This window comes from Melanerpes formicivorus, unplaced genomic scaffold (assembly GCF_026170545.1).
Source record: "Melanerpes formicivorus ecotype bairdi unplaced genomic scaffold, bMelFor1.0.p_v2 SCAF_34, whole genome shotgun sequence".
NCBI classification, from domain to species: domain Eukaryota; kingdom Metazoa; phylum Chordata; class Aves; order Piciformes; family Picidae; genus Melanerpes; species Melanerpes formicivorus.
Genome location: NW_027142386.1, coordinates 6,519,841 through 6,547,715, shown reverse-complemented (window position 1 = coordinate 6,547,715; position 27,875 = coordinate 6,519,841). Strand labels below are relative to the sequence as shown.

The 27,875-nt window shown below is 48.9% G+C and overlaps 1 protein-coding gene across 1 annotated transcript in view; it reads right to left on the bottom strand.

The window, feature by feature from the left end:
• UNC5D (unc-5 netrin receptor D) overlaps positions 1 to 27,875 on the bottom strand; it is a 155,991-nt gene that overhangs the window by 64,705 nt on the left and 63,411 nt on the right. The window contains exons 2-4 of the mRNA XM_068156159.1: positions 19,912 to 20,130; positions 13,002 to 13,145; positions 6,871 to 6,974 (exon numbers count right to left, since the gene is read on the bottom strand). Coding sequence (XP_068012260.1) covers positions 6,871 to 6,974; positions 13,002 to 13,145; positions 19,912 to 20,130 — 467 coding nt within the window. The remainder of the gene's footprint in view (positions 1 to 6,870; positions 6,975 to 13,001; positions 13,146 to 19,911; positions 20,131 to 27,875) is intronic.

Below are 27,875 nucleotides of genomic sequence, written 5' to 3'. Positions count from 1 at the left end.
TGCCACAGCAGGGGACTGTCAGATGCTCTACTTAAATGCTGGATTTCCATTTTTATTTTGATGGCAACTCATAAAAAAACCTGAATTTCGTTGGGTTGGGTGCTGATGCCTGCTGCACAGCTGCTCATCAGTTCTGTTTTGCTTGCCATGTGAATGCAGAAGAGAATTTAAAACCTTTCCCCAGTCTGCCTAGCGTCAGGATTTGAGTTTTCATTCTCACTTACTGCTGCACCCAAAATGCTCCAAACCCTCAGCAGCCTCCCAAAGCAGGGATGGGCAGAATTGTCTCATGGTCCCTTCTTCACAGAGGCAAATTTTGTAGGTGGGAAACCTGCAAACAAAGGCTGAAGAGATAGAAATAAAGGGTGGGCTACAGGGATTGGAGACTGGACCGGACCTGAAAGGCAGCACGCCTGAGTAGCAGAGCCACAGTGCTCCAGGAGATGGAATTCCACCTTCAGAGGTTGGCACCATCCTCCTCATACAGAATTCAGACTTGCTGAGGCTGTCTAAACTATCTGGAAGGGCACAACCAGAGGTAATCCCTCAGTTACTCAGTTTTCTTGACTGCTGTTGTCACCTGAGGTTTGATCAGTAGTAAAACCAGGCACATGCAAAATATTTCATGCACAAGAGCTGGACTTTGGCTCCATGAAGAGTGAGGTCAGGTTGCTGGAAAGACAATGCAGATGTAAAAAGATGCTCCTTTGTGTGTCTTGTACTTAAGGCTTTGCTGACACAAGCAGCTGAAATGCGCTGCCAAACGATTCAAGGCAGCAGAGTGCATTTCAAAGCAGTGTTACAATCAGTGCTGGCCTCCGTAGGATTTGGTGCTCCTGATTCCTGCCTGTAGAACACTAAAGCTGAATTAGAACAGTCTTTGTAACCCTCCCTGATGTTTGCTTTCCCTCCTGTGTTATTCAGCTTAATGAATATTTACTCAGCCTGAGCTGTGTGAGCATGCAGAGCATTGACAATGTCACTTGAGCTTCCATTCTCTCTAAATTCATTTACAGAAGCCAAGTGTTAAGCCATCTGAAGTCTAGATACATTTAAACTATGGATCCAGACCTTTAATCCAGATTCTCCCAACTCCTTTTATACACATTGTGTGCAGAAATCAATGCACAGAAGCAAACTTGCTCTGGGTATTGGCACTGGTGATGGAAGCCTTCCTCATTCCGGCGTAGATGGGAGAAGCTGGAATTTCTCCCCACAAAATTAACTTGATCTGGAGGAACTCTCTCTAGAGAACCTCCCTGAGGCTTGGTCTGGATCACTGTGTGAGCTCTGTGTTATCCCTGCTGTCCCACCTCCCAAATCAAATAGAAAACCAGATTAGTGCTGAAGTGAACCAATGGCAAAAACACTTTGCTGAGAGCTCAGTAGTTCTCAGCTGTGGACCCCTGATGCTGCCACTTGGTTAACCACTTCTTCCTGCACAAAAAGCACAGGAGGAGGTTGCCACTGATGGATCAATATGCCTAAAAAATCACAGAATGGTTTGGGTTGGAAGAGATTTCCAGAGGCCAGCCAGTTCAACCCTCCTGCAGGGAACAGGGACATCCTTAACTAGATCAGGCTGCTCAGAGCCCTGTTAAGTCTCGCATTGAGTATCTCCAGGGATGGGACCTCAACCACCTCCCTGGGCAATCTGTGGCAGGGTTGCACCACCCTCATAGTGCAGAAATTGTTCCTAACATCCAGTTTAAGTCTGCTCTTCTCATTTCAAACCACTGGCCCTCATCCTATCCCTGCAGGCCTTTGCAAACAGTCCCTCTGCAGCCTTCTTGCAGACCCTTTCAGGTACTGGAAAGCTGCTATTAGGTCTCCCTGGAGCCTTCTCTTCTCCAGGCTGCACAGCCCCCAACTCCATCAGCTTCTCCTCGTAGCAGAGGTGCTCCAGCCCCTGCTGACATGTAACAGGTCTCTCTGCCTACCAAAACCTGCTGAGATCCAGACACTTTTAAAGAAGGGAGCATTAAGCAGTGGTTAAAATCACTTAGGTGAAAGCATCTGAGGAGTGACTAGAAAGGAAGAGTGGGAAAGCAAGGCTCTCCCTCCTGGTAATCCCAAGGAAACTAGGATGTCAGCCATCACAAGATATCCCTGCTTGCCACTTCTAAGAGGACTAATGACAGGATTTTTCAGATTAAGCTGTGGTGGAGCTCAAGAACATTTACTTTTTAATGCTTCTATCCTTAGATTTAAAAAATAAACCTTCAGCAGCTCTAAGCTGCAGAAAAACAGTTCCAGAGATTAAGATTTATATTCTTGATAATGGAGCAGGCTCACAGAAATAATGGAGCTGGATTTCAGCTGCATGGCAGCCTCTTAGTGAGCTGCACTGCATGCTCAGGGGTTTGCCTACAGCAGTCACCCCCAGCCCTGGCCTGCTTGGGTTCACCTGTGGCTCTGGCAGCGCTGGAGACCCCTGCTCTGTTGGAAAGGAACATTCCTGAACTTCCACACTTGATGGAATAACCTTCCCAAGGGATTCAGACAGATATGAGAAGGTGACAATATTAGTAGCTGAGGGGCGAGCAACTGATGTCATTTACCTGGACCTGAGCAAAGCCTTCGACACTGTCCCGCACCACATCCTGGTCTCCAAACTGGTGACACATGGGTGTGATGGGTGACCACTAGATGGATAAGGAACTGGCTTGATGGCCGCACCCAAAGAGTGGCTGTCCATGGCTCCATGTCCCAGTGGAGGCCAGGGACAAGCGGAGTCCCTCAGGGATCAGTCCTGGGACCAGGCTTGTTCAACATCTTTGTGGGTGCCATGGACAGTGGCACTGAGTGCACCCTCAGCAGGTTTGCTGATGACACCAAGCTGTGTGGTGCAGCAGACACGCTGGAGGGAAGGGAGGCCATCCAGAGGGACCTTGACTGGCTGGAGAGGTGGGCACAAGCCAACCTCATGAAGTTCAATAAGAGCAAGTGCAGGGTCCTGCATCTGGGTGGAGGCAATCCCAGGCACAAATCCAGGCTGGGCAGTGACTGGCTGGAAAGCAGCCCTGAGGAGAGAGCCTTGGGGGTGCTGGGGGACAAAAAGCTCAACATGAGCTCTCAATGTGCACTTGCAGCCCACAAAGCCAATCAGATCCTGGGCTGCATCAGGAGAAGTGTGGCCAGCAGGTCGAGGGAGGTGATCCTCCCCCTCTGCTCAGCCCTGGTGAGACCCCACCTGGAGTACTGTGTCCAGTTCTGGAGCCCCTATTCCAAGAGGGATCTGGAGGTGCTGGAAGGTGTCCAGAGAAGGGCCAGGAGGATGAGCAGAGGGCTGGAGCACCTCTCCTGTGAGGACAGACTGAAGGAGTTGGGGCTGTTCAGTCTGCAGAATAGAAGGCTCTGAGGTGACCTCATTGTGGCCTTCCAGTATCTGAAGGGGGCTACAGGAGGGCTGGGGAAGGACTTCTCAGGATCTCAGGTAGTGATAGGACTAGGGGGAATGGAATGAAGCTAGAGGTGGGGAGATTCAGGCTAGATGTGAGGAGGAGGTTCTTCTCCATGAGAGTGGTGAAGCCCTGGAATGGGTTGTCCAGGGAGGTGGTTGAGGCCCTGTCCCTGGAGGTGTTTAAGCCCAGGCTGGATGAGGCTCTGGGCAGGCTGATCTAGTGTGGGGTGTCCCTGCCCATGGCAGGGGGGTTGGAACTAGATGATCCTTGTGGTCCCTTCCAACCCTGAATGAAACTATGAAACTATATTGGCATGGTAACATGGTAAGGACTGGAGTCTTCTATCCCTTTTGGTTTTGCTTTGCTTGTCCAGGTCCATGCAGAGTATGGATTAAGCAAACAAGCAAACGAGAAACAACAGTGCCACAATTAGCATCTAGTTTGCATCTAATGAAACAGAAGACAAACTCCTTTGTCTGTAGCCATTTCCAGCCTCATGTTTTCATCTAGGGCCTCATCCAAACTCTAATGAAATAAATTCTTGGATCAGAACCGCGGATTCGTTGCCAGCACTGGGTTGTGAAACCTTCTACACTTCTCAGTACCAACCTAACAACTAGTGAGCAAGGCTCACTGCCTGCCCCAGTCACTTCTCACCCCTGCTGGACAGGGAAGGTTGTCTTTGACTTGAAGATACCAAGATTTTAGCCCCTCAGCTCACTGCCACAGCCCAGAGCCATCCTTTAGTCGAGCCTGGCACCCAGTTCCTAAAAGACACTGAATTATTTCCAGCAGAGTGTTTACCTTGATGAGCACAGAATTAACCTTGTGTCCCCAGCTTTTATGGGAGATTTTATTGTCCATAGCAAATATGACCTGTTAAGATTTAGAGGCTTTATTAGCTGCAGTAACAATTTTACAATCAACAGCAGTAAATCAGGGGTTAGGGAGAACTCCATGATTTTTAGCTGTAGAAAGCCATTAAAATGTCTGTTGGGTGGTTTTTTCCCCCCCTCAACTAGATAACATTTCTAACTTTCAGAATAGACACTCTCCGAGCCCAGAGAAGACACTGGCTGAGCCCAGAGAGTGGTGGTGAATGGTGCCACAGCCAGCTGGAGGCCAGGCACCAGTGGTGTGCCCCAGGGATCAGTGCTGGGCCCCATGCTCTTTAACATCTTTATTGATGATCTGGATGAGGGGGTCGAGTCAGTCATCAGCAAGTTTGCAGATGACACCAAGTTAGGAGCAGATGTTGGTCAGTGAGAGGGCAGAAGGGCTCTGCAGAGGGACCTCGACCAACTGGACAGATGGGCAGAGGCCAACAGGATGGCATTCAACAAGTCCCAGTGCCAGGGGCTGCACTTTGGCTACGGCAATCCCATGCAGAGCTACAGGCTGGGGTCAGAGTGGCTGAGAGCTCCCAAACAGAGAACTTTCTCCTCACCTCCGTCCTAGGCTTCCCCTGGCACAGCTTGAGACTGTGTCCTCTTGTTCTGGTGCTGGTTGCTTGGGAGAAGAGCCCAACCCCCACCTGGCTACAACCTCCCTTCAGGTAGTTGTAGAGAGCAATGAGGTCTGCCCTGAGCCTCCTCTTCTCCAGGCTAAGCAACCCCAGCTCCCTCAGCCTCTCTTCACAGGGCTGTGCTCCAAACCCCTCACCAACTTCATTGCCCTTCTCTGGACACCTTCCAGCAAGTCCAATATCTTTCCTAAACTGAGGGGCCCAGAACTGGACACAGGACTTGAGATGTGGCCTAACCAGTGCAGTGTACAGGGGCACAATGACCTCCCTGCTCCTGCTGGCCACACTGCTCCTGATGCAGGCCAGGATGCCATTGGCCCTCTTGGCTGCCTGGGCACACTGCAGGCTCATGTTCAGCCTACCATCGACCAGTACCCCCAGGTCCCTCTCTGTTTGGCCACTCTCCAGCCACTCTGACCCCAGCCTGTAGCACTGCATGGGGTTGCTGTGGCCAAAACAGCAGGTTGTTGTTTCCAACAGCATCTGCTGGACATCTTTCTCCCTTAACTAAAGAGATGCAAGATCCTTTGCAGGTTATTTTTCCTTGCTTCTTGACTTGCTTCAGTCAGGACACACCACAGCAATAGTGGAAACAGGGCAAAAAATATATTCTGAGTGGATACCATTTGTATTACTCATCATAAATCATGGAATTATTTGGATTGGAAAAGGTCTCTAAGGTCACCCAGTCCAACCACCAACCCAACCCCACCATGGCCACCAAACCATGGCCCCAAGTGCCATGGCCACAGGTTTCTTGAATGCTTCCAGGGATGGGGACTCCACCACCTCCCTGGGCAGCCTGTGCTAATCCCTGACCATTATTGCAGCAAAACTTTTCCTCCTCTCCAACCTTACCCTCCCCTGGCACAATTTCAGGCCATTTCCTCTCCTTCCATGACCTGATCCTAGGGAGAAGAGCTCAACCCCCACATCACTCCCAACCTATTTTCAAGGAGCTGTAGAGAGCAATGAGGACCCCCCTCAGCACCCTTTTCTCCAGGCTACAAAATCCCAGCTCCCTCAGCTGCTCCTCACCAGCCCTGGTCTCTAAACCCTTCACTGCCCTTCAGAAGAGGCTGAAGAGCACACTGCAGAGCGTGCAGCTGGAAGCAGCACAGCTCAGCACCATGGGGCTGCTCCACAGCTCCAGCACAACTGCTGAGCTCATGCTGCAGCCTGCCTGTGGCTCACCCAGGCACAGAGAGCTTTCAACCACCGATCTCAGGCTGGGACTGGCTCCAAACCACCACCAGCAGTCTGCTTCTCCACAGGTAAGGACATCACGATGCCATGCTTGCTGCCACCAGCAGGTCCTCTCTTTTTCTCTAATGCCTCCCTAGCAGATTTTTAAACACAGCCCACTTAGAACATCTCCCTCCAAGCACAGCCTGGCTATTGCCATTTTAAGGCATCCCTCTTAGCACCCTGGTTAAGATTCAACTCTCTTGATTAAAAAAAAGAGAGAGTTTAATGCTAAGAAAAAAGAGCCCCAAGTTCTTATTTGCAGCAGATTTTCTCTCTCTAGCAGCAATTTATCATCACATTTTTAGGTCTGTTTGTTTCTTGACTCTATTTTCTTTTCTTTTTCCAATGAGGAAAGTTAATTTCTGAGAGCTAACAATCTGCTTTCATTTTGCAAGCACAGAAGTTGAACATTGTACCCCAAGTAGGATGGGTTTGGTTATTTCCACACACCCCCCCACACCTTTCAGCAAACATTCCCTGGGTTCTGATCAAAAGCCACACTCTGGAAAACCTTACATAATAATAATGAAAGCAGTACAATACATATTTAAAGCAGCCTGTGGGAGAGCAACACTGTAACCCACACTGGACCTTGAAAACCATATGGCAGCTAAACCCTTTTTGCTTCTCTCCTCCTTGCTCAGCAGCCCAGGAAGGCCTCAGCCGCCAGCAGCGCCATGCACAAAGCCTCACCTCAGCTGCAGGGACTCCCTCGGGTGGCCGGCAGTGGAGAACGATCATCCCTTCGATGGGAACCTCCTTCCCTTGAGGGTCTTGCTCAAAGTTCTTCCTTAAATCTGCAGAGTGGAATGCAATAAATTCATTAAGACCTCCAAAAGCCTCCCCAAACAACCCCAGGCAGGCTGCAGAAGGGAGAAGCAAGGCAGCTTTGCCACGTTCTGCTCCAATGTCTGTGCATGAAGCATAGGACAACCAAGAGCTGCTGCTCCTTCCCTAGGTGAGAGCAAGGAGATTCTGCCACCTCTGGCTATATTTCCATTTCCACACCTTCAAGAATGATCTGTGTATAGCTACACTTGACTGCAGAACCCACAAACTCGGTAGTTCGGGCTGTGCATTCAATCTCTCAAGCCACTGCCCTACCAAAAGGAGGAGAATTCAATGCAAGAACACAACCTGGTGCTGTGGAGGTGCCATTAGAACCCACTGAATGAAGCCTTCCTGCTGTGCATTCAATCTCTCAAGCCATTGCCCTAGCAAAGGAGGAGAATTAAATGCAAGAACACAACCTGGTGCTGTGGAGGTGCCGGTAGAACCCACTGAATGAAGCCCAGACTGGGTGAATCATTCCCTAGTACTCTTCAGAGGAGTGCCAGGGTGCTTCATAAAATTTTCTTAGCGAGATGTTTAGTTCAGCTCGCCTACACACTGCAGGCAAGCAAGGGACTGAGAGCAATTCCACACATTCCAAGCTGGCTGACAACAATCTTGGTTCATTTCAGATACCAGGGCCCAGTTAATACAGGCTAGGACATTCTGTCTAAGAGCCAGGCTGATGTGGCCACTCCAGTCCATCCAGGGTAAGAAACAGGACATCTGAAGTGCCACTCTGATGTGGCCACAGCACTTTTAACCAGAAGAGACAGAAAGGAAACCTGCATCCAGTGGCACTCACCTGGCCCATGCAAGTGCCAAGTTTTGCTTGCTGTGGAAGGAAAACCAAAATGGGAGGAATGTTACTTACTTTATGTGCCTTGAGGCTTTTGAGGGTGTCAGGGAGCAATAGGACTGGGGGAATAAACCAATAAACCAAACCAGGTTGGAAGAGACCTTCAAGATCATCGTGTCCAACCCATCAACCAATCCAGCCGACCCAAACAACTAACCCATGGCACCAAGCACCCCAGCAAGTCTCCTCCTGAAAACCTCCAATGACAACAACTCCACCACCTCCTTGGGCAGCCCATTCCAATGGGCAATCACTCTCTCTGTATAGAACTTCTTCCTAATATCCAACCTAAACCTCCCCTGGTGCAGCCTGAGACTGTGTCCTCTTGTTCTGATACTGGCTGCCTGGGAGAAGAGACCAACCTCTGCCTGTCTACAACCTCCCTTCAGGTAGTTGTAGAGAGTGATAAGGTCACCCCTGAGCCTCCTCTTCTCCAGGCTGAGCAACCCCAGCTCCCTCAGTCTTTCCTCATAGGGCTTGTGTTCCAAACCCCTCACCAACTTCGTTGCCCTTAATGGAGCCAAACTAGAAGTAGGGAGATTCAAATTGGATGTTAGGAAGAAGTTCTTCCCCAGGAGGGTGGTGAGAGACTGGCACAGGTTGCCCAGGGAGGTGGTGGAAGCCTCATCCCTGGAGATTTTTAAGACCAGGCTGGATGTGGCTGTGAGCAACCTGCTGTAGCGTGAGGTGTCCCTGCCCGTGGCAGGGAGGTTGGACCTGGCTGATCCTTGAGGTCCCTTCCCACCCTGACAATTCTATGACAGTCAGGATGCTTCCATTTTCCTCAAGCAGTGTCTCAGATTGCTCAGTGTGGATTTACTGATTTAATTTTCTCCATTGCTTACACTCCATGAAATACAACCCCCCCACACCCCCACCTTAAAGAGCAGAGGCTCTGAATCACTTCCCCTTTAAGACATATTTCATCCAATGCATTAAACCCCATTTCAGCAAGCTGGTCACTACCAAAAGATGCACACAGTGCATATATTCTCCTTTTTATGATTCTTGCTTCGTGCTGTTTCTTTTTTTTCCCCCTTCCCCCCCACAGATAACCAATAACTTTTCCAGTACTCCATTTAAAAAGTCATTCATTAACTGTTAGGCTGCAGTTGTGCCTACAAATGCCTTTATTAGGATGAGCAATGGAGTTAAGATCCATCTTCTCATTTTCTCTGCCTTCCACACTATCATAAAGAAATACTTACCTGCTTGCTCAGAGAAATATTAAGTGCTGCAATGCTTTGGGCTTGACTCAGTATTCAGAATCTCCAGGATTTAAGTGGGGTGGAAAAAAAGAAAGAAAGGGGGAAAAAATGGACCCTCCTACACTGCACTCCACCATGAGGGTTGCTGTGAAGAGGTTTCAATGTGCTGTCCAAATTGGACCTGCACAGCCTCATCTCTAGCCCTCCTGAGGGTATTCCCTGCCAGAAATCCATGCCCCCAAATTAAGTAGCTGGGTTGTTCACCACAGAGAGGAGGACTCAGGTCCAGGAAAGGGCAAGGCCTGGCCACTCCTGGGGGTGGTTTACAGACAGCTGCTGGCAGCTATTCATTTTTGTTTTCTGTCTGGAGTGCTAACAAGTTCCATCATCTCTGCACTCAAGAATTGCTGTTCCTCCTATAAAAAAACCCTCCACAGCTCCAAGTAAAAGCAGCAGAGCAAATGGCCAGTGCAGGAACACAGTCCTCAGGAGAAACATCCAAGCCAGGCTCTGTGCAGGAGGTAAAACAGAAGTGGGGAGCACTCTCTGGGGGGCTCAGTAGCTGCAGTTAAGGGGTGGGGGGGCAGCTGGAGATGTGGTTTGCAGAAGAGCTGGTACCAGACTGATGAGTCTGTAAGTCCCAGCATGCAGCTCCACCTGCTTCTGCTCATCCTGTGTTGGTTTTCTTTTTTTAACTCACATTGCCATGTTATAGGGCTGGGAAATCACAGTGCAGAGGGAAGTCAATAAAAATTCAATTCAGAATAATAGCCCTTTGCAGCTTAGCCATGCCAGGGAATTATTAGCTCATTCAGGGTTATGACAGCTAATGCAGTAAACCAAAATAATGGAATTTGCACATATTTACACATTCAACCTAAATCAGTCAACAGCAGCAAAATAAAAAGGGGGCCAAAAGCTGTCATTCCTTAAGTCCAGGAGCTGTGACATTGCCCTATTCTCCCCCTCAGGTCTTTAGTTGAAGTCACCCCATTCAAAGGGCACAGTTCTAGAAAGATTGTATAGAATAGAATAGAATAGACCAGACCAGACCAGACCAGGTTGGAAGAGACCTTCAAGATCATCGTGTTCAACCTATTATCTAACACCACCTAATCAACTAACCCATGGCACCAAGCACCCCATCAAGTCTCCTCCTGAACACCTCCAGTGATGGTGACTCCACCACCTCCCTGGGCAGCACATCCCAATGGGCAATCACTCTCTCTGTGTACAATTTCCTCCTGACATCCAGCCTAAACCTCCCCTGGCACAGCTTGAGACTGTGTCCTCTGGTTCTGGTGCTGGGATGCCTGGGAGCAGACACCAACCAACCCCCACCTGGCTACAACCTCCCTTCAGGGAGTTGTAGAGAGCAAGAAGGTCTCCCCTGAGCCTCCTCTTCTCCAGGCTAAGCAACCCCAGCTCCCTCAGCCTCTTCTCACAAGGATGTGCTCCAAACCCTTCCCCAGCTTTGTTGCCCTTCTCTGGACACCTTCCAGCAAGTCAACATCTTTCCCAAACTGAGTGGCCCAGGAAGCTCTGAGCACCACCTGCATTAGTTAGCATACAGGGGGTCTTCACTAACCCTTCTCCAGCCCTTCATCTCCTTCCAAGCAGCATTTCTCCCACCTCTGTTGCCACCGTTTCCTGGCACTAGGTCTGTGAAGCCCTGAACTGGTGATTCAAAGGGGAAAGGGGAGAGCTCCTTTCCTGAATTCTCTGCTAGCAGCACTGCTGCTGCAAAATAAACAGCCCAGGCTCTGAGTCTGTCAGAAAACTGTAGCAGATCTAATTGCAAGGTAAAAATTGGATGAGGCTTGGAGGATCTCCACAGTCTCACAGTAACAATTGTGTTTGGGTTCTGTCTTCTTTATGTCCCTCTTGCCAGGGTGGTGCTTATTGCATTCTACTCTTTTTGTGTCTTTCAGCTAATGATCTGTGGGTTGTGAGTTGTAACAGAGCCCAGCACACTGCTTCAGAAGTGAGGAACAGAGATAAACTGAGGCTGAACACTTCCTCTCAGGGGACTGTGGTTGTCTTCTGCTTCATGCTGCGTTAAAAATCCTGCAATGAGTCTCCTATGCTAAAAGAGATGAAGCCAAACAACTTCCACAGTGAAATAGAGCAGAGCTCTGGAAACCTCCCCCGGGGCTTGCTTTCTGTGATAGCCCTGCAGGACCTACCAGGGAGGGCTTGCAAAGAGAGCAGCAGCTCACCTGAATATTCCACAGAATCACAGAATGGGTTGGGCTTAGAAGAGACCCCAAAGATCACCCAGTCCCAACACCCTGCCATGGGCAGGGACACCTTCCACCAGCCCAGGTTGCTCAAAGCTTCATCCATCTGAACTTGGAACACCTCCAGGGAGGGGACATCCACAGCCTCGCTGGGCAACCTGTTCCAGTGTCTCCCCACCCCCACTGTCAAGAGTTTTTTCTTCATCTTCAGTCTCAGTCTCCCCTCTCCCAGCTCAAAGCCATTGTCTCTCATCCTAGCACCACAAACCCTTGTCAAAAGTCCCTCCCCAGCCCTCCTGGAGCCCCTTCAGACACTGGAAGGCTGATCTAAGATCTCCCTGGAGCCTTCTCTTCTCCAGGATGAACAGCCCCAACTCTCCCAGCCTGGCCCTATAGGGAGCTTCTTCAGCCCACTGATCATCTTTCATAGCCTCCTCTGGATCTGCTCCAACAGTTCCACATCTTTCTTGCACTGAGGGCACCAGAAGTGGACATCGTATTGCAGGGGAGGGGTCTGCGACCGTTTGAGGCGGTGCCTTTAAGAAAGGGACACCATGGCCGAATGTGTTATAAACAAGACAGGTCTAAACTCATTTCATTGGTGGATTGGTAGAAAGCAACTTTGATTCCCAGGGAGACTAGTCCCAGTCTTGCACTGTCTCCTTTCGCAGCTTGTGGCTTCTGGGCTTTTGGCCAGACTGACCTCGAGCAGATAAGGCCTCTGCTGTTTTCTCTGCTAACGTTTAACTGCTTTTAATTAACAATTATTCCTTTTCTCTCTTTCTAACCCTCTTTGGGGAAAAAGGGGAGAGAAGGGGGTACAGGGGAAACCCTTCCTCCCGGCGGGGGAGGGGAATCTCATTCCTGTGTTACTTTGTTGTATCATAGTATCAGTCAGGGTTGGAAGGGACCACAAGGATCATCCAGTTCCAACCCCCCTGCCATGGGCAGGGACACCCCACACTAGATCAGCCTGGCCAGAGCCTCATCCAGCCTAGGGAGCTTAAACACCTCCAGGGATGGGGCCTTGACCACCTCCCTGGACAACCCATTTCAGGGCTTCACCACTCTCATGGGGAAGAACTTCCTCCTCACATCTAGCCTGAATCTCCCCACCTCTAGCTTCATTCCATTCCCCCTAGTCCTATCACTACCTGAGATCCTGAGAAGTCCTTCCCCAGCCTTCCTGTAGGCCCCCTTCAGATCCTGGAAGGCCACAATGAGGTCACCTTGGAGCCTTCTCTTCTGCAGACTGAACAGCCCCGACTCCTTCAGTCTGTCCTCACAGGAGAGGTGCTCCAGCCCTCTGATCATCCTCGTGGCCCTGCTCTGGACACCTTCCAGCACCTCCACATCCCTCTTGTAATAGGGCCTCCAGAACTGGACACATTCTGTATCTATTGTAAACAGTGTAAGTTGTGTATATATATCCCGCAGCCCCACTTGTAAATGTAGCACATTCCCTCGCTAATCCGGCTGTGGATTTGGTTTGTTGGTTTTTTCCCCTTCTTTCACTTTTCTTCCCTTTAATTACAGGGGGGGAAAGAAGGCTTGAGGCCTTCCCCTCAACCGGGTCTCATGAGAGCAGAGGGGAAGAGCTACCTCTCTCATCACATTCAACCCCAAGCCCCAGCATACTTCCACACCTTACCCAAGCCAGGACAGCAGAACCTTTGCCCTACTCACAAGCTATGCGGACAGAAGCCTTCCTGCTCTTGGAGGTCCCGAGGTGGCTCCATGCCACACACTGACACCAGTAATCTTCTGGCCCATGAAAATCTTCCACTTGCTGTCTTGTGACATTGATGAACACCTCTCGAACCTTCAGTCCTGAAGGGGGGAAAGAAAGAGAGGGAAAATTAGCTGATCCAGGCTTGGGCATAAAGCTAAGGTTAGCCAAACCTTTCCTTTTAATTAAACAATTCCATTTTTAATCAAGGCAAAGCTTTAATGACTTTGATGATAATAAATTGGCACTAATTAAATTCTACAAGCTGAGTAGGTCATAGCACATTGAGTTACAAGAGCTACCCACCCACTGTGGTCTTTGCAAGAGTATAACACACCCCTCAGAAAGCTTCTTGTGCCTTTCCCAACCAGGATGTTCATCTGGAATTTTATTAGACAATAAAAAAGAAAATTGTCCTCCACTCTAACATCTCAGTGCCCTTGAAAGCCTTTCCTGAACTACCCTGCTGGGCCCCCACCAATTCAACCAGTTAGAACTGTGCATGGATGACAGGAACTAAGCAGATGTCCCCCAGAATTCCAGCAAGTTACTGCTACTGCAGCTCCACTTCCTCAGAGAGGAAGAGAAAAGCTCTCTCAGTGTACAGCACACAGACAGCTCAGCTCTGGCCATTACAGCCTGGAGGGAGGAGGAAAGCAGGAGAGGGGGAATAAATCTGACAGATCACAAGAGGAAATAGTCCTCTTCCCCACTCTGTCCTTCTAGCACCAAGTGAAGCAGCTAAGAAAGCTGAAGTTTTGCCTTAGCTTTCACAACCAGAAGTGTTTATATCATCAGACAGATACTGGCCTTGTTTTCTGCAGTTTCCTCAAGCATAACCTTGCTAAATTCATCTGCAGTGCAGTGTGGTTGGTGCCTACTGTAAATCTGCTCTTGGCCTACCGAAATGACTGCAATGCCTCTCTCCTGAGGGAGGAACCGCTTCCACCCCAAGAGCTGAGGCAAGGCTCTGAAGGGTAAGCCAGCAGTAACCCTTCTCAGCCTCCACCATTCTCCTCACCTCCTGGGCACAGGTAGAATTCAGCAGTATTTCCTACAGACCAGAAGCATTTGCTTTGGACCCAGAAGATTAAATGCAAGACATCAGGAGGCCTTGCAAACCTGACACCTTACTTTATACACTTGGGATGTTCACCATAGCTGCAACTACCTTTGCAAGACAGCTTGGGGGAGAGGAAATACAATCCAAATCTGGGTGAAAAAGGCATCAGGAAGCATTTGAAAGAGCTCATCAGAAAAACATTAATTTGAAAACAGAGAACATTCATGCCTAATACCTTCCCCCTCCTGTGCAGTCCCAAGATACTTATTTCCCCTTCACTGGAAATGAATGAAAACTCAATCTTAAAATACTTCGTGCCTGTGAAGTTTATAAAGCAGCAAAAAATTTCTAAGCCTCAACTCCATAAAAATTGGTTTCCACTTAATCTCAGGCATCATTAACAGCTGGGTATTCCACTGCTGAAAGGCCCTGGGAAGTCAGCTCGCTCCTTTGCTAAACAGGAGAGCTGGAGGCCTGGGGGCAGAGGGGGGATGCTCAGTGAAGAGGGGTGGGGAAGGTCAGACAAGCTGTAAATACTCTAAAGCAAAACAGGTTTGGTTTTTGTGGGTTTTTTTTTTGCTCCTACTCCAGTAGCAAGCAAAAGGGAATTCAACTTCTTCTCATTTGCCTCGTTTAGCTGCTGCATTTCACGACGCTACCTGAAGGCATTGGGCAAAGCTGTAATAGCTTCCTAAGCTGGCTCGATAATCAGTGCACTCAAATATTTATTCACTCTGCAGTAAGCAAACAGAGGTTTCCTGGCTGGTTTGGTTTGCTTTGGGTTTGGGGTTTTTGTTGTTGTAGGAGTAGTTCAATATGTTGGTGCAGGTTTCGATAGATCTGTTTCCCAAACAGCTCTTTGTTTCCAGCCGGGGTGCAGAGAAGCCCTTGTGAGACAGACACAGCACATGGAAGTGGAGCAGCAGAGCCACAGAACTGGTGAGGTTGGTAGTGACCTCTGGAGAACGTCCTTGGGGGCAGTTCTATTTTGTTTATGGAGAAAGTGCAGCTACTTAGGCCATGGCAACCCCATGCAGAGCTACAGGCTGGGGTCAGAGTGGCTGAGAGCTCCCAAACAGAGATGGACCTGGGGGTGCTGATCAACAGCTACCTAAACATGAGCCAGCAGTGTGCCCAGGTGGCCAAGAGGGCCAATGGCATCCTGGCCTGCATCAGGAATAGTGTGGCCAGCAGGAGCAGGGAAGACATTGTGCCCTGTACTCTGCACTGGTTAGGCCACACCTTGAGTCCTGTGTCCAGTTCTGGGCCCCTCAGTTTAGGAAGGACATTGAGAGACTTGAAGGTGTCCAGAGAAGGGCAACAAGGCTGGGGAGAGGCCTTGAGCACAGCCCTGTGAGGAGAGGCTGAGGGAGCTGGGGTTGTTTAGCCTGGAGAAGAGGAGGCTCAGGGGAGACCTCATTGCCCTCTACAACTACCTGAAGGGAGGTTGTAGCCAGGAAGGGGTTGGTCTCTTCTCCCAGGCAACCAGCACCAGAACAAGAGGACACAGTCTCAAGCTGTGCCAGGGGAAGTTTAGACTCGAGGTGAGGAGAAAGTTCTTCAAGGAGAGAGTCATTCATCATTGGGCTGTGCTGCCCAGGGAGGTGGTGGAGTCCCCATCCCTGGAGGTGTTCAAGAGGGGATTGGATGTGGCACTTGGTGCCATGGTCTAGTCATGGGGTCTGTGGAGACAGGTTGGACTCGATGATCTTCAAGGTCTCTCCCAACCTTAGTTATACTGTGATACTTCCATTTGGTTTGGAAACAATTGCACCCAGCAACAGGACAAGAGGAAGCAGGCTGGAGGTGCAGCAGGGGAGGTTTAAGTTGGACATGAGGAACAATTTCTTCACCAAAGGAGTGGTTAAGCATTGGAACAGGCTGCTCATGGAAGTGGTGGAGTCTCCATGTCTGGAGGAATTGAAAAGCCGTGTAGATGTGGTGCTGAGGGACATGGTTTAGTGGTGACCTGGTTAGTGGCTGGACTCCATGACCTCAAAAGGTCTCTTCCACCCTTACTGATTCTGTGGCCTGCAGAAAGCAAACGTTTTGGGAACAAAAGCAAATGCCCTTCATTTATCAACAACAAATGTACCCCACCTGCCTTCTGCACCTCGAGAAACACCAAGAAATGCTCCCAGGAAATGGCTCAGAACAGAAAACTCACGCAGATAAAACCTGGCTCCTGATAAACAAGGAGCAGCACTTTACCTGGGTCTTGGAGAGCTCCAATCAGGGCTGCAAGTCCAGCCCTTTAAATTATTGTGCAAATTCCAAGCATCATCTTTTGTCACAGAGTGCAGCCTTACAGAATGTGAAATGATGGCTATGGTACTGATATGCTAATAAGCTTTTCTGCACCGTTGGATGGTTTAGCTGCAGCCAGACTAATGCCGGCAGCAGATGAATAATTGCTCTCCATGTACTAAACATAACAGAGCTGTGCAGAACTTCAGCATTTGTCAGCTTTATTTGTTTAAATGAGAAAAAAACACTGACAGCAGTTATTGCTGTAATCTGTTTCTTGATCAGACAAGAAAACTCTAGTTACTCTTAGCGGGTCTGATCCTCCAGTGAACCCAAAAAGTTGGAGTATTTGTTAAACCAGCTCTGAGGTGCAAGAAAAATACAACAGGAGAAAATTAACCCAACTGTGATTATTATTATTTTTATCTCAGTAGCTACATCATCTTGCTCAGGCTCTCAGGGAGAGAAAGAGAGCAAAGTCCCTGCTCTGCCACGTTTATGGACCGAATAGCAAAGGCAGGCTGTGGATCGTTGTGTTTCCTGCAGCTCAGGAAGCAAGGCAGGAGAGGATGAAATAACTTGGTCCCTAACCAACTGGCTATGGCAGTGCAGAGCTGGGAAGCTCTGCCCATGATAGCTGCAGCCATGTTCTGACTTGTCTGCACTGATTTTCTGCAGAGGCTTCACTGCCAGCTCTTCAAGCACACCAGGACCCATTCCCACCCTCAGGCAGCCAGCACATGGCACAGCCCCCAAGTACCCAGCTTAAAGCACAAAAGTCCTTCCTCCACTGCTGCTCACATTAGCAGCAACTCCTCTGCTGCCCTAAGGCTTTTATTGCAGTCCTATTAAAACAAATTCCTGCCACAGTGGACTCCGTGGTCATCATGATGACAAAACACACATCTCCTGTCCCCATAGCTGTCCCTCCTGTGCTTCCAGATGTGCACAGCAGAGGGCTGGAGGCAAAGCCCACCAGTGCAGTGCCTTCAAGTGCCATTGCCAAGCACTCCTGCCTCAGGCCTGGCCAAGAGCTTGCTGGCAGGAACCCCTAGAGATGCTCAGATGCATTTCTTGCATTCAGCATCCAATTTCCTCTTGTCTGGGTTTCTTGTTGCTAGCTTTCACCACCTTTCTACACCCTCTCTCACAACTTTAATCACATAACAGATAGTGGAGGGATGGGAAAGGACAGAGCCAGTGTGCTGTGATGTAACCTCCCTTTGGTGAGCACCCCAGAATCTCACCCTTTGACCAGAGGCACCATTCCTGACACGAATTCCAGAGCAGTCTTTCCCAAATGGAGCCCATGCAGTGTGCTGTGCATGCCTGCTAACAGACATCTTTATGCCCCAGACTGGCCTCCAGAAATGAGGGCACTGCCAGGATGCAGATTAATTAAGAAATAACCTAATAGTCTACTGTTTACTGAAGGCTAAAGGAGCAGCTCCAAGAGATTTTATGGATATAGACAAGTCATGGTGAGAGAATATCCGTGCCTGGCCTTCAGCACTACACTGTGTACAGCCTTTACTTACCTTTTTGTGTCCCAAGGACACTTCCATTCACAAAACACTCCAAGGAGACCTTATTGTGGCCTTTCAATACATGAAGAGGGCCTACAAGAAAGCTGGGGAGGGGTGTCAGGTAGTGATAGGACTGTGAGGAATGCTTCCTAGCTAGGAGAGGGGAGATATAAGCTAGATGTTAAGAAATTCTTCCCCATGAGGGTGGTGAGAGACTGGCACAGGTTGCCCAAGGAGGTGGTGGCAGCCTCATCCCTGGAGGTTTTGAAGGCCAGGCTGGATGTGGCTGTGAGCAACCTGCTGTAGTGTGAGGTGTCCCTGCCCATGGCAGGGGGGTTGGAACTGGCTGAGCCTTGAGGTCCTTTCCACCCCTGACAATTCTGTGACCAGCACTTTAAGGCTTAGCTCCATCCTGGAGCTCAACTCAAAAACCTGCAACATTTATGTTCCAGACCTCATTTGCTGAGCCTGTGTGCCTTTGTGTCTCCATCCTCAACATCACTGCTGTTATTTAAAACATAAAACCCCCAGCACCTAACGTTACTTCAGTTGGGTTTTGTTTTTCCTTTCCTTCTGATTCTGATATTCATCCAAGGCTTAGAAAACATAATTGAAGCATTCAGAAGACAAATTTTCATTAACCATATGGAAGGAAAACATTTAGGGATGACATTTCTTCTCTATTGATTCAGCAGTGCCTTTAGAAGTAAAGGTTATGCCTGGCAAATTATTTCCAAATAGGTAGCTGTAAAAAAAATTAAAATTCATCCAGATTAGCATCTGCAGGGGACAAAAAAAAACACCCAACTTGAGCATCCAATCTCCTCAGAAAGTGTCACTTAAAAAGAATGCCAAACACCACTTGAAGAGATGCAACTTCCTTTTAAATGTCATTTTTCTTTTGGCCCCACTAACAAAACAAAGAGGCATTTCTTTGTCTTGCTGGAGAGGCTGTTGTGCATCCAGGGCTACTTCCAAGGCACAGAGTTGCCTAGCAATCTGGGAATTTCAAGAGAGGAGAAAAGCAATAACCAACCAGGATTGTGAAATTATAAGACAGTGCAGCAGTAAATTGGTTTGCAATAGTTATCAAGATGCTTCTAAATGAAAAAAAGATACAAGAGAGAGAGAAGAAGAGAAAGAGAGAGGCTGTGCCGGGAGCACGATAAGATCTGTTGAGTCTTTCCAGCTTCCTCCCTTCTCACTCTCTTTTAGTTACACACTTGGATTTCTAACTGTTTAATCACCTACCAAATACCTTCCACTGCCTGAGGGTGAAGGCAAATTTCAGCCACCACGTCCATGGCTTTTCAGGGTTCACCTTGAGAGGGATTTCGTTGAAGCAAATAAAGTTTGCCTGTTCCCAGCTCCCACTCCGCATCCCACCGCCGGGGAGCAGAGCACAACTGCTCCCTGCAGAAGCGTTCTTCTCTTGCAGCAGGCTGGCTCTGTATGGTTAGTGTTTGATCTGGCTCTGTCTCCACTTGGTGCTGTGCATCCAATTTGTTACCCTCTCTGTGTAACACCTCCTACATTTGCAGGCATTTCAGCTCCCTTTGTTTTCCCCTTCCACACTGCCAGGCTCTGTATGCCCTTCTCTGCTGTCAGCTCTGTCCTCTCCTCTCCTCACCCTCCTCCATCCAGCACTTTCCCTTTTGCATTCTGAGGAACTGCCTCTCCCTGCTCAGCAGAGCTGTGCCCTGTGGCACATCCCAGCAGGTGGGAGCTGGCTTTACCAACACACCAAGACAACCAAAACACAAAGGTGCAGCAGCTCAGTGCTAAGCTGCTGCTGCCACGCTGTGCCCTCCTGCCATGGCTTGCTGGCTGTGCTCAAGGCACAGTGGACATCATTGTGTGGCTGGAACCAGAGCCAGCTCCCACTGCTGCACAGCTCAGGGCAAGCCTGCAGCTCACCCACACAATTCTCCTCTGTGTCTCTGCCTGGCATCTCTCCTCTTTGCTCCCTTTTTATGTTGTTGACAGGCACAGCACTCAGATTCCTGCCCTGAAGGACAGGCCAGCCCTCACCTGTGGTCTCATCCATGCTCTCCTCAGACACATGCTCGTTCTGGTGGACCCATTCCCCGTTGCACTTGAAGAAGATCTGCATAGCTGGCATGGCTTTACAGCGTAAGACAATGGGGTTGCTTTTGATGATGTAGGCATCATCTGGTTCCTCCATGAAATGAGGCAGGGTTCCAGGAGCAGATGGGATAGACTCTGGAAGGGCTTCACTGTTATCATTTCCTGAAAGGGAAGGAAAGGAAAAGGCACATTTTTCATGTCGTTGTTGCACCCTTTGTAACATCTCTGGAGGAGAGAAGGCTGAGAGGGGAATTTAATGAATGTTTATAAATCGCTGAGGGCTGAGGGTCAAGAGGGGACAGCCTCTGCTCAGTAGCACCATGTGATAGGACAAGGGGCAATGGATGTAAACTACAGCACAGAAGGTTCCACCTCAACATGAGCAGGAACTTGTTCACTGTGAGGGTCACAGAGCACTGGAACAGGCTCCCCAGAGAGGTTTGGAGTCTTCTCTGGAGACTTTCAAGACCCATCTGGATGTGTTCCTGTGTGACCTGTGCTGGATTCTATGCTCCTGCTCTGGCAGGGGGAGTTGGACTCAGTGACCTTCAGAGGTCCTTTCCAACCCCTAACATCCTCTGATCTCACTTCAGTGATTAAATACCCTTTAGGATCTTACTAAAGTCTGGTTTAAGTAGAGAAGCACCTATAGAACTCATGAGCTGTCAGGGTTGCTCTTGGGAGAGGCATTTAACAAACACACACCCACAAATACCCAATCACTTAAGAAAACCAACACACAAAAAACCCCAAACAAACATCAGAATCATCAGAGAACTTTTCCATTCATCAGAGAGCATTTCCATTGCCAACACTACAGATGGGGAGCTGAGGCACAGAAAGATTAAATGAGTCAACCTAAGGTCATGCAGAAAGTCTGTGGAAGGAGTAGGAGCTAAACCCTATCCTCCTGAGTGACAGCCCAGTGCCTTAACTACCAAATCTTCCTTCCTTTCACTGAATTTAATTTCCCTTAGACAGTTGCTGCAGATGTATCAGGGATCAGAGCGTTAACCACAGAGAAATATATTGATATGAGCAGCATTACTGTGGCACTCCAGCGCTGGAAGAAGCAACCTGTGATTTTATACCCACTTAGAGGAAATTTTCAATATGCTTTTACACCCTCCCCATCTACTGCAGCTCCTTTAAGGTGATACTCAAGTGGAAAAGTCATTCCTGCAGGGCAAGAAACTGCAAGGCACTGAGCTTCCACAGCTTGTATCACCGACAGCAGGATCCAAGGGCATTTGTTCAGCTGTGCCTGAGCCTGGAGACTGATTTTCTGAAGTCCTGTGCTTAGGCATGAGCTCACAAGCACTGGAACAGAAGTTTTCTCCTCCACCACAACTCTTCTGATGGAGTCAAATCCCAGTTGCTGCTGGAAATTCCACAGTCTCACAGTATCGCCAAGGTTGGAAGAGACCTCGAGGATCATCAAGTCCAACCTGTCACCACAGACCTCATGACTAGACCATGGCACCAAGTGCTAGGTCCAATCCCCTGTTGAACACCTCCAGGGATGGGGACTCCACCACCTCCCTGGGCAGCACATCCCAATCACGAATGACTCGCTCAGTGAAGAACTTTCTCCTCACCTCCAGCCTAAACTTCCCCTGGCACAGCTTGAGACTGCGTCCCCTTGTTCTGGTGCTGGTTGCCTGGGAGAAGAGACCAACCCCTTCCTGGCTACAACCTCCCTTCAGGTAGTTGTACAGGGCAATGAGGTCACCCCTCAGCCTCCTCTTCTCCAGGCTAAACAATCCCATTGCTTTTCAGCCATGCTGGGACTCAGGGCAGCAGATTGTCAGATTTGTGAGCAAAAGCAGGGAATGGCAACAGAAATAAGTCAGAAGGGATCAGTGGGGGAAGGAAGATTAGGAAGCACTGAATACAAGCAGGGTAGCCAGGAGAGAGCAGGGGAGGACACAGGCTTTATGCAGATGAAGGGAATAGAGTATCAGAGAAAGAGGAACAGCTGAGGGCAATGCTTATGTGATTTAACCAAAAGCAGTGACATTAAGTTAGATGAAAAAGTAAGTTAGGATGAATTGGAATAATTCTGAGAACTTTCACAGGTCTAGCAGCTTAGGGAATGATGAGAACATCCTTTGCCTCTATTTCTATCCAAAATAGGTCTCTCTTACTCAGCCCCTGGTAGGTCTGGGTGTGCAAATACACTGTGTGTGTGTGCTAGGAGATAGCAGGATTTCTCCCCTGCCTTCAAAGGTTTAAACTGCACTCACAGCTCACTCCATATAAAATATTACTGCTGTCTTGAGTGGTTTACTACTCAACATTTACACCCATTTCCATCTTGTCAATCTTCAGTAGCACCACAGCCCCAGTGCAGAGCCACAAAGATGTTGGAGGCAGTGGAACATTTCCCTGCTGAGGGCAGGCTGAGCGAGCTGGGGCTTGGGGAAGCCGAAGGAAAAGCCACAAGGAACAGATCCCCTCCAGCTCTTGTGGATGATGACATCTGCTGAGCCCTGTCAGTGCCTGAAAAAAATGAATTGTGAGAGGGAAGCTCCACATTCCTCAGTAGGTCAAGCAGCTCCTTGCAAGGGCAGCGACCCTCTGAACAGAAGGGAGCAGTGGCGGGGAATCAAGGATGTACCACCACGATCACCTCTGTACTTCACACCTGAGCAGAGAGCCTCCTGCTTTTCCAGCCTGTGTTCAGGGTCACAAGTGCTGGAGATACATCTCAGCAAGGCAGCTGTGGATATCAGTATATTAGTTTCCTCAGACCCTCTTGCTTCCTATGGATATCAAGTAGAAACTTCCAGCAGCTGTACCATAATCCTTCTCATCAAATATTTGGGCGACAGGTGGAAAATTGTTCTGCCAGCTGAGGAAGACAAAATCCATTCCTCCTGGCAATTTTCTGCAATGAAAACTTTCCCCCCCTCCCCCAAAAAATGAATGTGCAATAAGTTGTGGAAATAAATCTAAAATATTATCACACAAAAGCAGTGTGCTCAGAATCTTTAGCTGCAAACTAACCCTGCTTATCTGAATTGTAAAGGATCTCATTTCTCCTCCTCCTCCTGTGTGCACAGGGCCAGATATTGAGCTGGATGCTTCTGCTTGGAACTGCTGGCTTTACACCTGGGCTTTATTCCATTTTTGCTTTGCACTGCCCTGTGGCTTCTTTCCTCATTACTCTTTGGGGTTGTGTGGGTTCTTTTGCATGCATCAAGGAAGTCTGACAACAAATCTGGGAAGCAAATATCATCCATTTCATTTTACAGATGGGCAAGCAGTCAGTCTGAAAGGGCTCTGTGAAGAAGAGCAAGCCATGAAACTAGGAACCAAACCCCACAGAGCTGTGTTGCAGGGGTTAGTAAAGCCCTGCTGAGCTGCACACACCATTCCCCCTCCTTCTTAAAGGGCTTTGGATGGCATTGTCTCCAGCTTCATAGCAGGGAGAGATTGAAAGTCAATATGTAGGCATGGGAATAAGTTATCTTAACAGGATTAAAAATCAAGGCAACGGTGAAGCACAACACAGACACAGACCTGTGAGTGCCTGCTCATCCACTCACTTGAACAGTCCTCCCCTGCAGCACTTACCTGATGTCTGCCAGGCTCTACAAGCTTAAATGAGTTTTCAACAGCAATAAAACAGGCATGGGAGAGAAGGGCAGAGCGAACAAGACTCCCACAGACTCCCAGGTGGTGAGTGGAAGTGGCTGGGGAATGGCAGGAGGACCTGCCACACTTGTAAGCAGCCAAGTGAGCCTTCTCTAATCATTCACTGCTCCTCAGCCAGCCCCTGTGCTAGCCAGCCATGTGCACTCTGCTTGTGCACTAGAAGGCAAGCCAAGCTGCTGCTGGTCTGCAGCTCCTGACAAAGAGCACAGGTGGGGTCCCTTAAGCACCTGAGCAGAGAGTTGGATGTTCCCAAACCACTGATTTCTTCCCTTTCTCTCAATAAATCCTTTTCCCCCACCTTGGTTTTTCATCACCCAAATGCTTCCTCACACAGACCTGGTTCCAGAAATCTCCTGTGACCTCAACAAAATTTTGCTGTGCCACTGTTCCTGAAGAACATCAACTGTTGTTCCTTCAGAGAGCAGCCCTTCTTCCAGGGAGGAGATGCTTATGCTAATAGGAGTGAGACCATTTTCTCAATCCTCATTTATTCCATCTTCCTTCCCACTTAACTTTGGAGCTTTAGCTAAAGGCTCTACACTTCCCTTCAAGCTCATAGTCCTCACTAATCTCTGTGCACATGGCAGACACCACAGTTTGGTTGTGGATGTTTATTTGTATTCATAGAATGGCTCAGGTTGGAAAGGGCCTCAGAGATCATCTGTTCCAACCTCCCCACCATGTGCAGTGATACCTCTCAACTGCACTCAGCTGCTCAAGGACTCATCCAACATGGCCTTGAACACCCCCAGGGAAGAGGCAGCCACAGCTTCTCTGGGCAAACTATTCAGGGTCTTGCCAGCCTCATAATGAAGAGCAGGTTCAGTCTGAACCTACTCTCCCTCAGCTTCAAACCATTCCCCCTTGTCTGATCACATCACCCACACAGAGCATGAATGAAAGCAGTCACCTTTCACCATCTCCTCTTAACCTTGACCAGGAACTCTCAACTCACTTCATACTGCCAAGTCCCAGGGATGAGTGAGGAGTCTCACAGAGCCAGCAGGGCAGGAGTGGTAGGTGGAGACCTGCTGCCCCTGACACAGCTCGAGTGGTTTCTTTTGTGAGAGGCAGAAGAAGGGAAATGCAAAAAGTGCCCTTTTCAGCAGCACCACTTGCCCTCTACAACTTAACTTTTCCCTCCCCTTGCTGTGCCCTCTTCTTCAGCCATTTCATGAGAGACTTCAAAGCCCAATGAAATCTGGAGAAGTAACTCTCCATGACCCACATTGTTGTGGGGGTTGCAGGAGGACATTTCACCAGCGGTGATTAATATGTTCATAAAACACCAGTGGTCTTTTCTGTGCCAACAGAGATGAATGCCTTATCCCAGTGTAATCCCTTATGTATTCCAAATCCATCCAGAGCCAGGTTATACATATTTATAGTAATGATATATTGCATGTATTAAATATTAAGTGGATTACAAACTTGAAGAATCTTTCATGTGGTCATACATTTATTTAACATCTAGATTTTTGCCTCTTTGAGCAGTGTGCAAGAAAGATAAATCTTTAAAAGGCGGGGGGGGGGGGGGGAGGGGGGGAAGAGAGATTCTCCAGCATTCTAAATAGATTCATCTGTAACAAAGTTTTCCAGCATGCAATATATGAAGGGGAACAGAAAAAGAAAAGCAATTACTTGAAGAATGTTATAAGAAAATAGGTGGTGGCACCAGAGCAGGATGTGCAAAGAGAAGCAAAAGGATGAGGACAAGGATGGTAGCTTCAGCTAACAGAAGAGCAAGGCCTCGACAGGTTATTGAATGGCTTCAAACCAACCCTGTAATTCATATCAAATATCTGGAGCAGGGAAGTCATTGTGCCCCTGTGATCTGCAGTGGTTAGGCTACACCTTGAGTCCTGTGTCCAGGTCTGGGCCCCTCAGTTTAAGAAGGACATTGAGAGACTTGAAGGTGTCCAGAGAAGGGCAACAAGGCTGGGGAGAGGCCTTGAGCACAGCCCTGTGAGGAGAGGCTGAGGAAGCTGGGGTTGCTTAGCCTGGAGAAGAGGAGGCTCAGGGGTAACCTCATTGCCCTCTACAACTACCTGAAGGGAGGTTGTAGCCAGGAAGGGGTTGGTCTCTTCTCCCAGGCAACCAGCACCAGAACAAGAGGACACAGTCTCAAGCTGTGCCAGGGGAAGTTTATGCTCAAGGTGAGGAGAAAGTTCCTCACTAAGAGAGTCATTCATCATTGGAATGTGTTGCCCAGGGAGGTGGTGGAGTCCCCATCCCTGGAGGTGTTCAAGAGGGGATTGGATGTGGCACTTGGTGCCATGGTCTAGTCATGAGGTCTGTAGAGACAGGTTGGACTCGATGATCTTTGAGGTCTCTTCCAACCTTAGTGATACTGTGATACCATGTGTTGGCTGCAGGGGGTTTGTCTTAGATGCCAGGAGCAGGAGTTTCATTCTGACAAGGGCTTCCTGTCTGCTTTCTGCTCTGCTGAGACCTCACCTCCAATCCTGTCTCCAGTTCTGATGTCCCCAGCAGGACAAGGACACAGAGCTGCTGGAGTGAGGCCAGAGGAGGCCACAAAGATAAGCCAAGGGCTGGAGCAGCTCTGCTGTGAGGACAGGTTGAGGGAGCTGGGGGTGTTCAGCCTGGAGAAAAGACGACTTCAAGGGGAACCTTAGAGCTGCCTGCCAATAGCTGAAGGGATCCTGCAGGAAGGCTGCAGAGAGACTTTTCCTGAGTGTGTCTGGAGCCAGGCCAAGGGGGAATGGTTTGAAGCTGAGGGAGAGCAGGGTTAGAGTGGAGCTGAGGAAGAAATTCTCCAGTAGGAGGATGATGAGACTCTGGAGCAGGCTGCCCAGGGAGGCTGTGTCTTGCTGAAGTACAAATTGAAGTTTTGTTTGCTTGCTTCTTCTACAACCTAAGGTAGCTTTTAGAACTTAGAAAATTAAATTCTTAGTTTACATAAAAACCCTTAAGTTGGAACTTCCAGTGTCTATGACCCAGAAGGGGAATGAATTAGAACCCCACAAGCTGAAGGCTAAAATGTTCAGTCTGATTCTCAGCTATGAGGGCAAGAGAGTAGATTTTTCTCCATCTGTGAGAATATCTGGGGGGGGGGGGGGGGGGGAAACCCTCCATGACTGTTTTACTAATGATGCTAAAAGTGCAGCAAATAAAATGTGTAACTGCTTGGATTCCTTTCAAGGGCAACAAATAATTCACCAACAGAAAGTGAATTATGTTGGGATAAAGTTAATGTGCTTGTTAACGTAAAAGTCAAGGGGAAATGATCCTAAGTAACTTGCTTTTAAATATCACCAACTCATTTTGCAGAAAATATTAGAGCCCAAATCTAATCAGAGGAACACTAATGGCTTTAATCTGCTGCCCTCCTTCTGTGTTCCCACCCCACAAAGGCTGAAATCAGCTTTGGAAGTATGAGGATGAGATTCTTCAGCTGCTAGCAGTGCTCAAAAGATCAATCACCGCAGAATGGCTCAGGTTGGAGGAGACCTCGGAGCTCATCTGTTCCAACCTCCCTGCCATGGGCAGGGACACCTCTCAACTAGGCTCAGCTGCTCAAGGTCTCATCCAGCCTGGCCTTCAACACCCCCATGCAGGAGGCATCCATAACCTCCCTGGGCAGCCTGTGCCAGAGCCTCACCACCCTTTTACTGAAGAACAACTTCCTCAGCTCCAGCCTAGCCCTGCTCTCCCTCAGCTTCAAACCATTCCCCCTTGGCCCGTCTCTAGAAAGCCTCATGAAAAGCCTCTCTGCAGCCTTCCTGCAGGGTCCCTGCAGCTGCTGGAAGGCAGCTCTAAGGTCCCTCTGGAGTCTTCTCTTCTCCAGGCTGAACACCCCCAGCTCAGCCCTGATTGGCAAGACTCTAATTATCATCTGGATCAGCAGCACTGTGAGTAACCTCCATGTGAGGAACTAACTTGAAGTAAACTGAAAAGTCAACTTTGTCCTCACATGCTGAGTGTAAGCTAGTGTTTGTCTCAAGCACAATTAGCAACTTAACCTATCTGCTTATCAAACCCTGGGCCAACACAGTACCTGCTGCTACAACTGCTTCTAGCCATAATAAACATCATGAATTCCCCCCCAGCTCCGAGCGGCTGCTGTGCTCCACCTCTTGCTCTGAGCCATGGCAGCATTTCATTTGCTGAAGGAGCCACAGAGCTCTTTCCTCCAACTGAATTCACCAATCAATTGTCATTATTAAGGCTAAAGGCTTTGATGTGCCCAACTACCAATTCAGCTGCTGGAGGAGCTGCTTACCGCA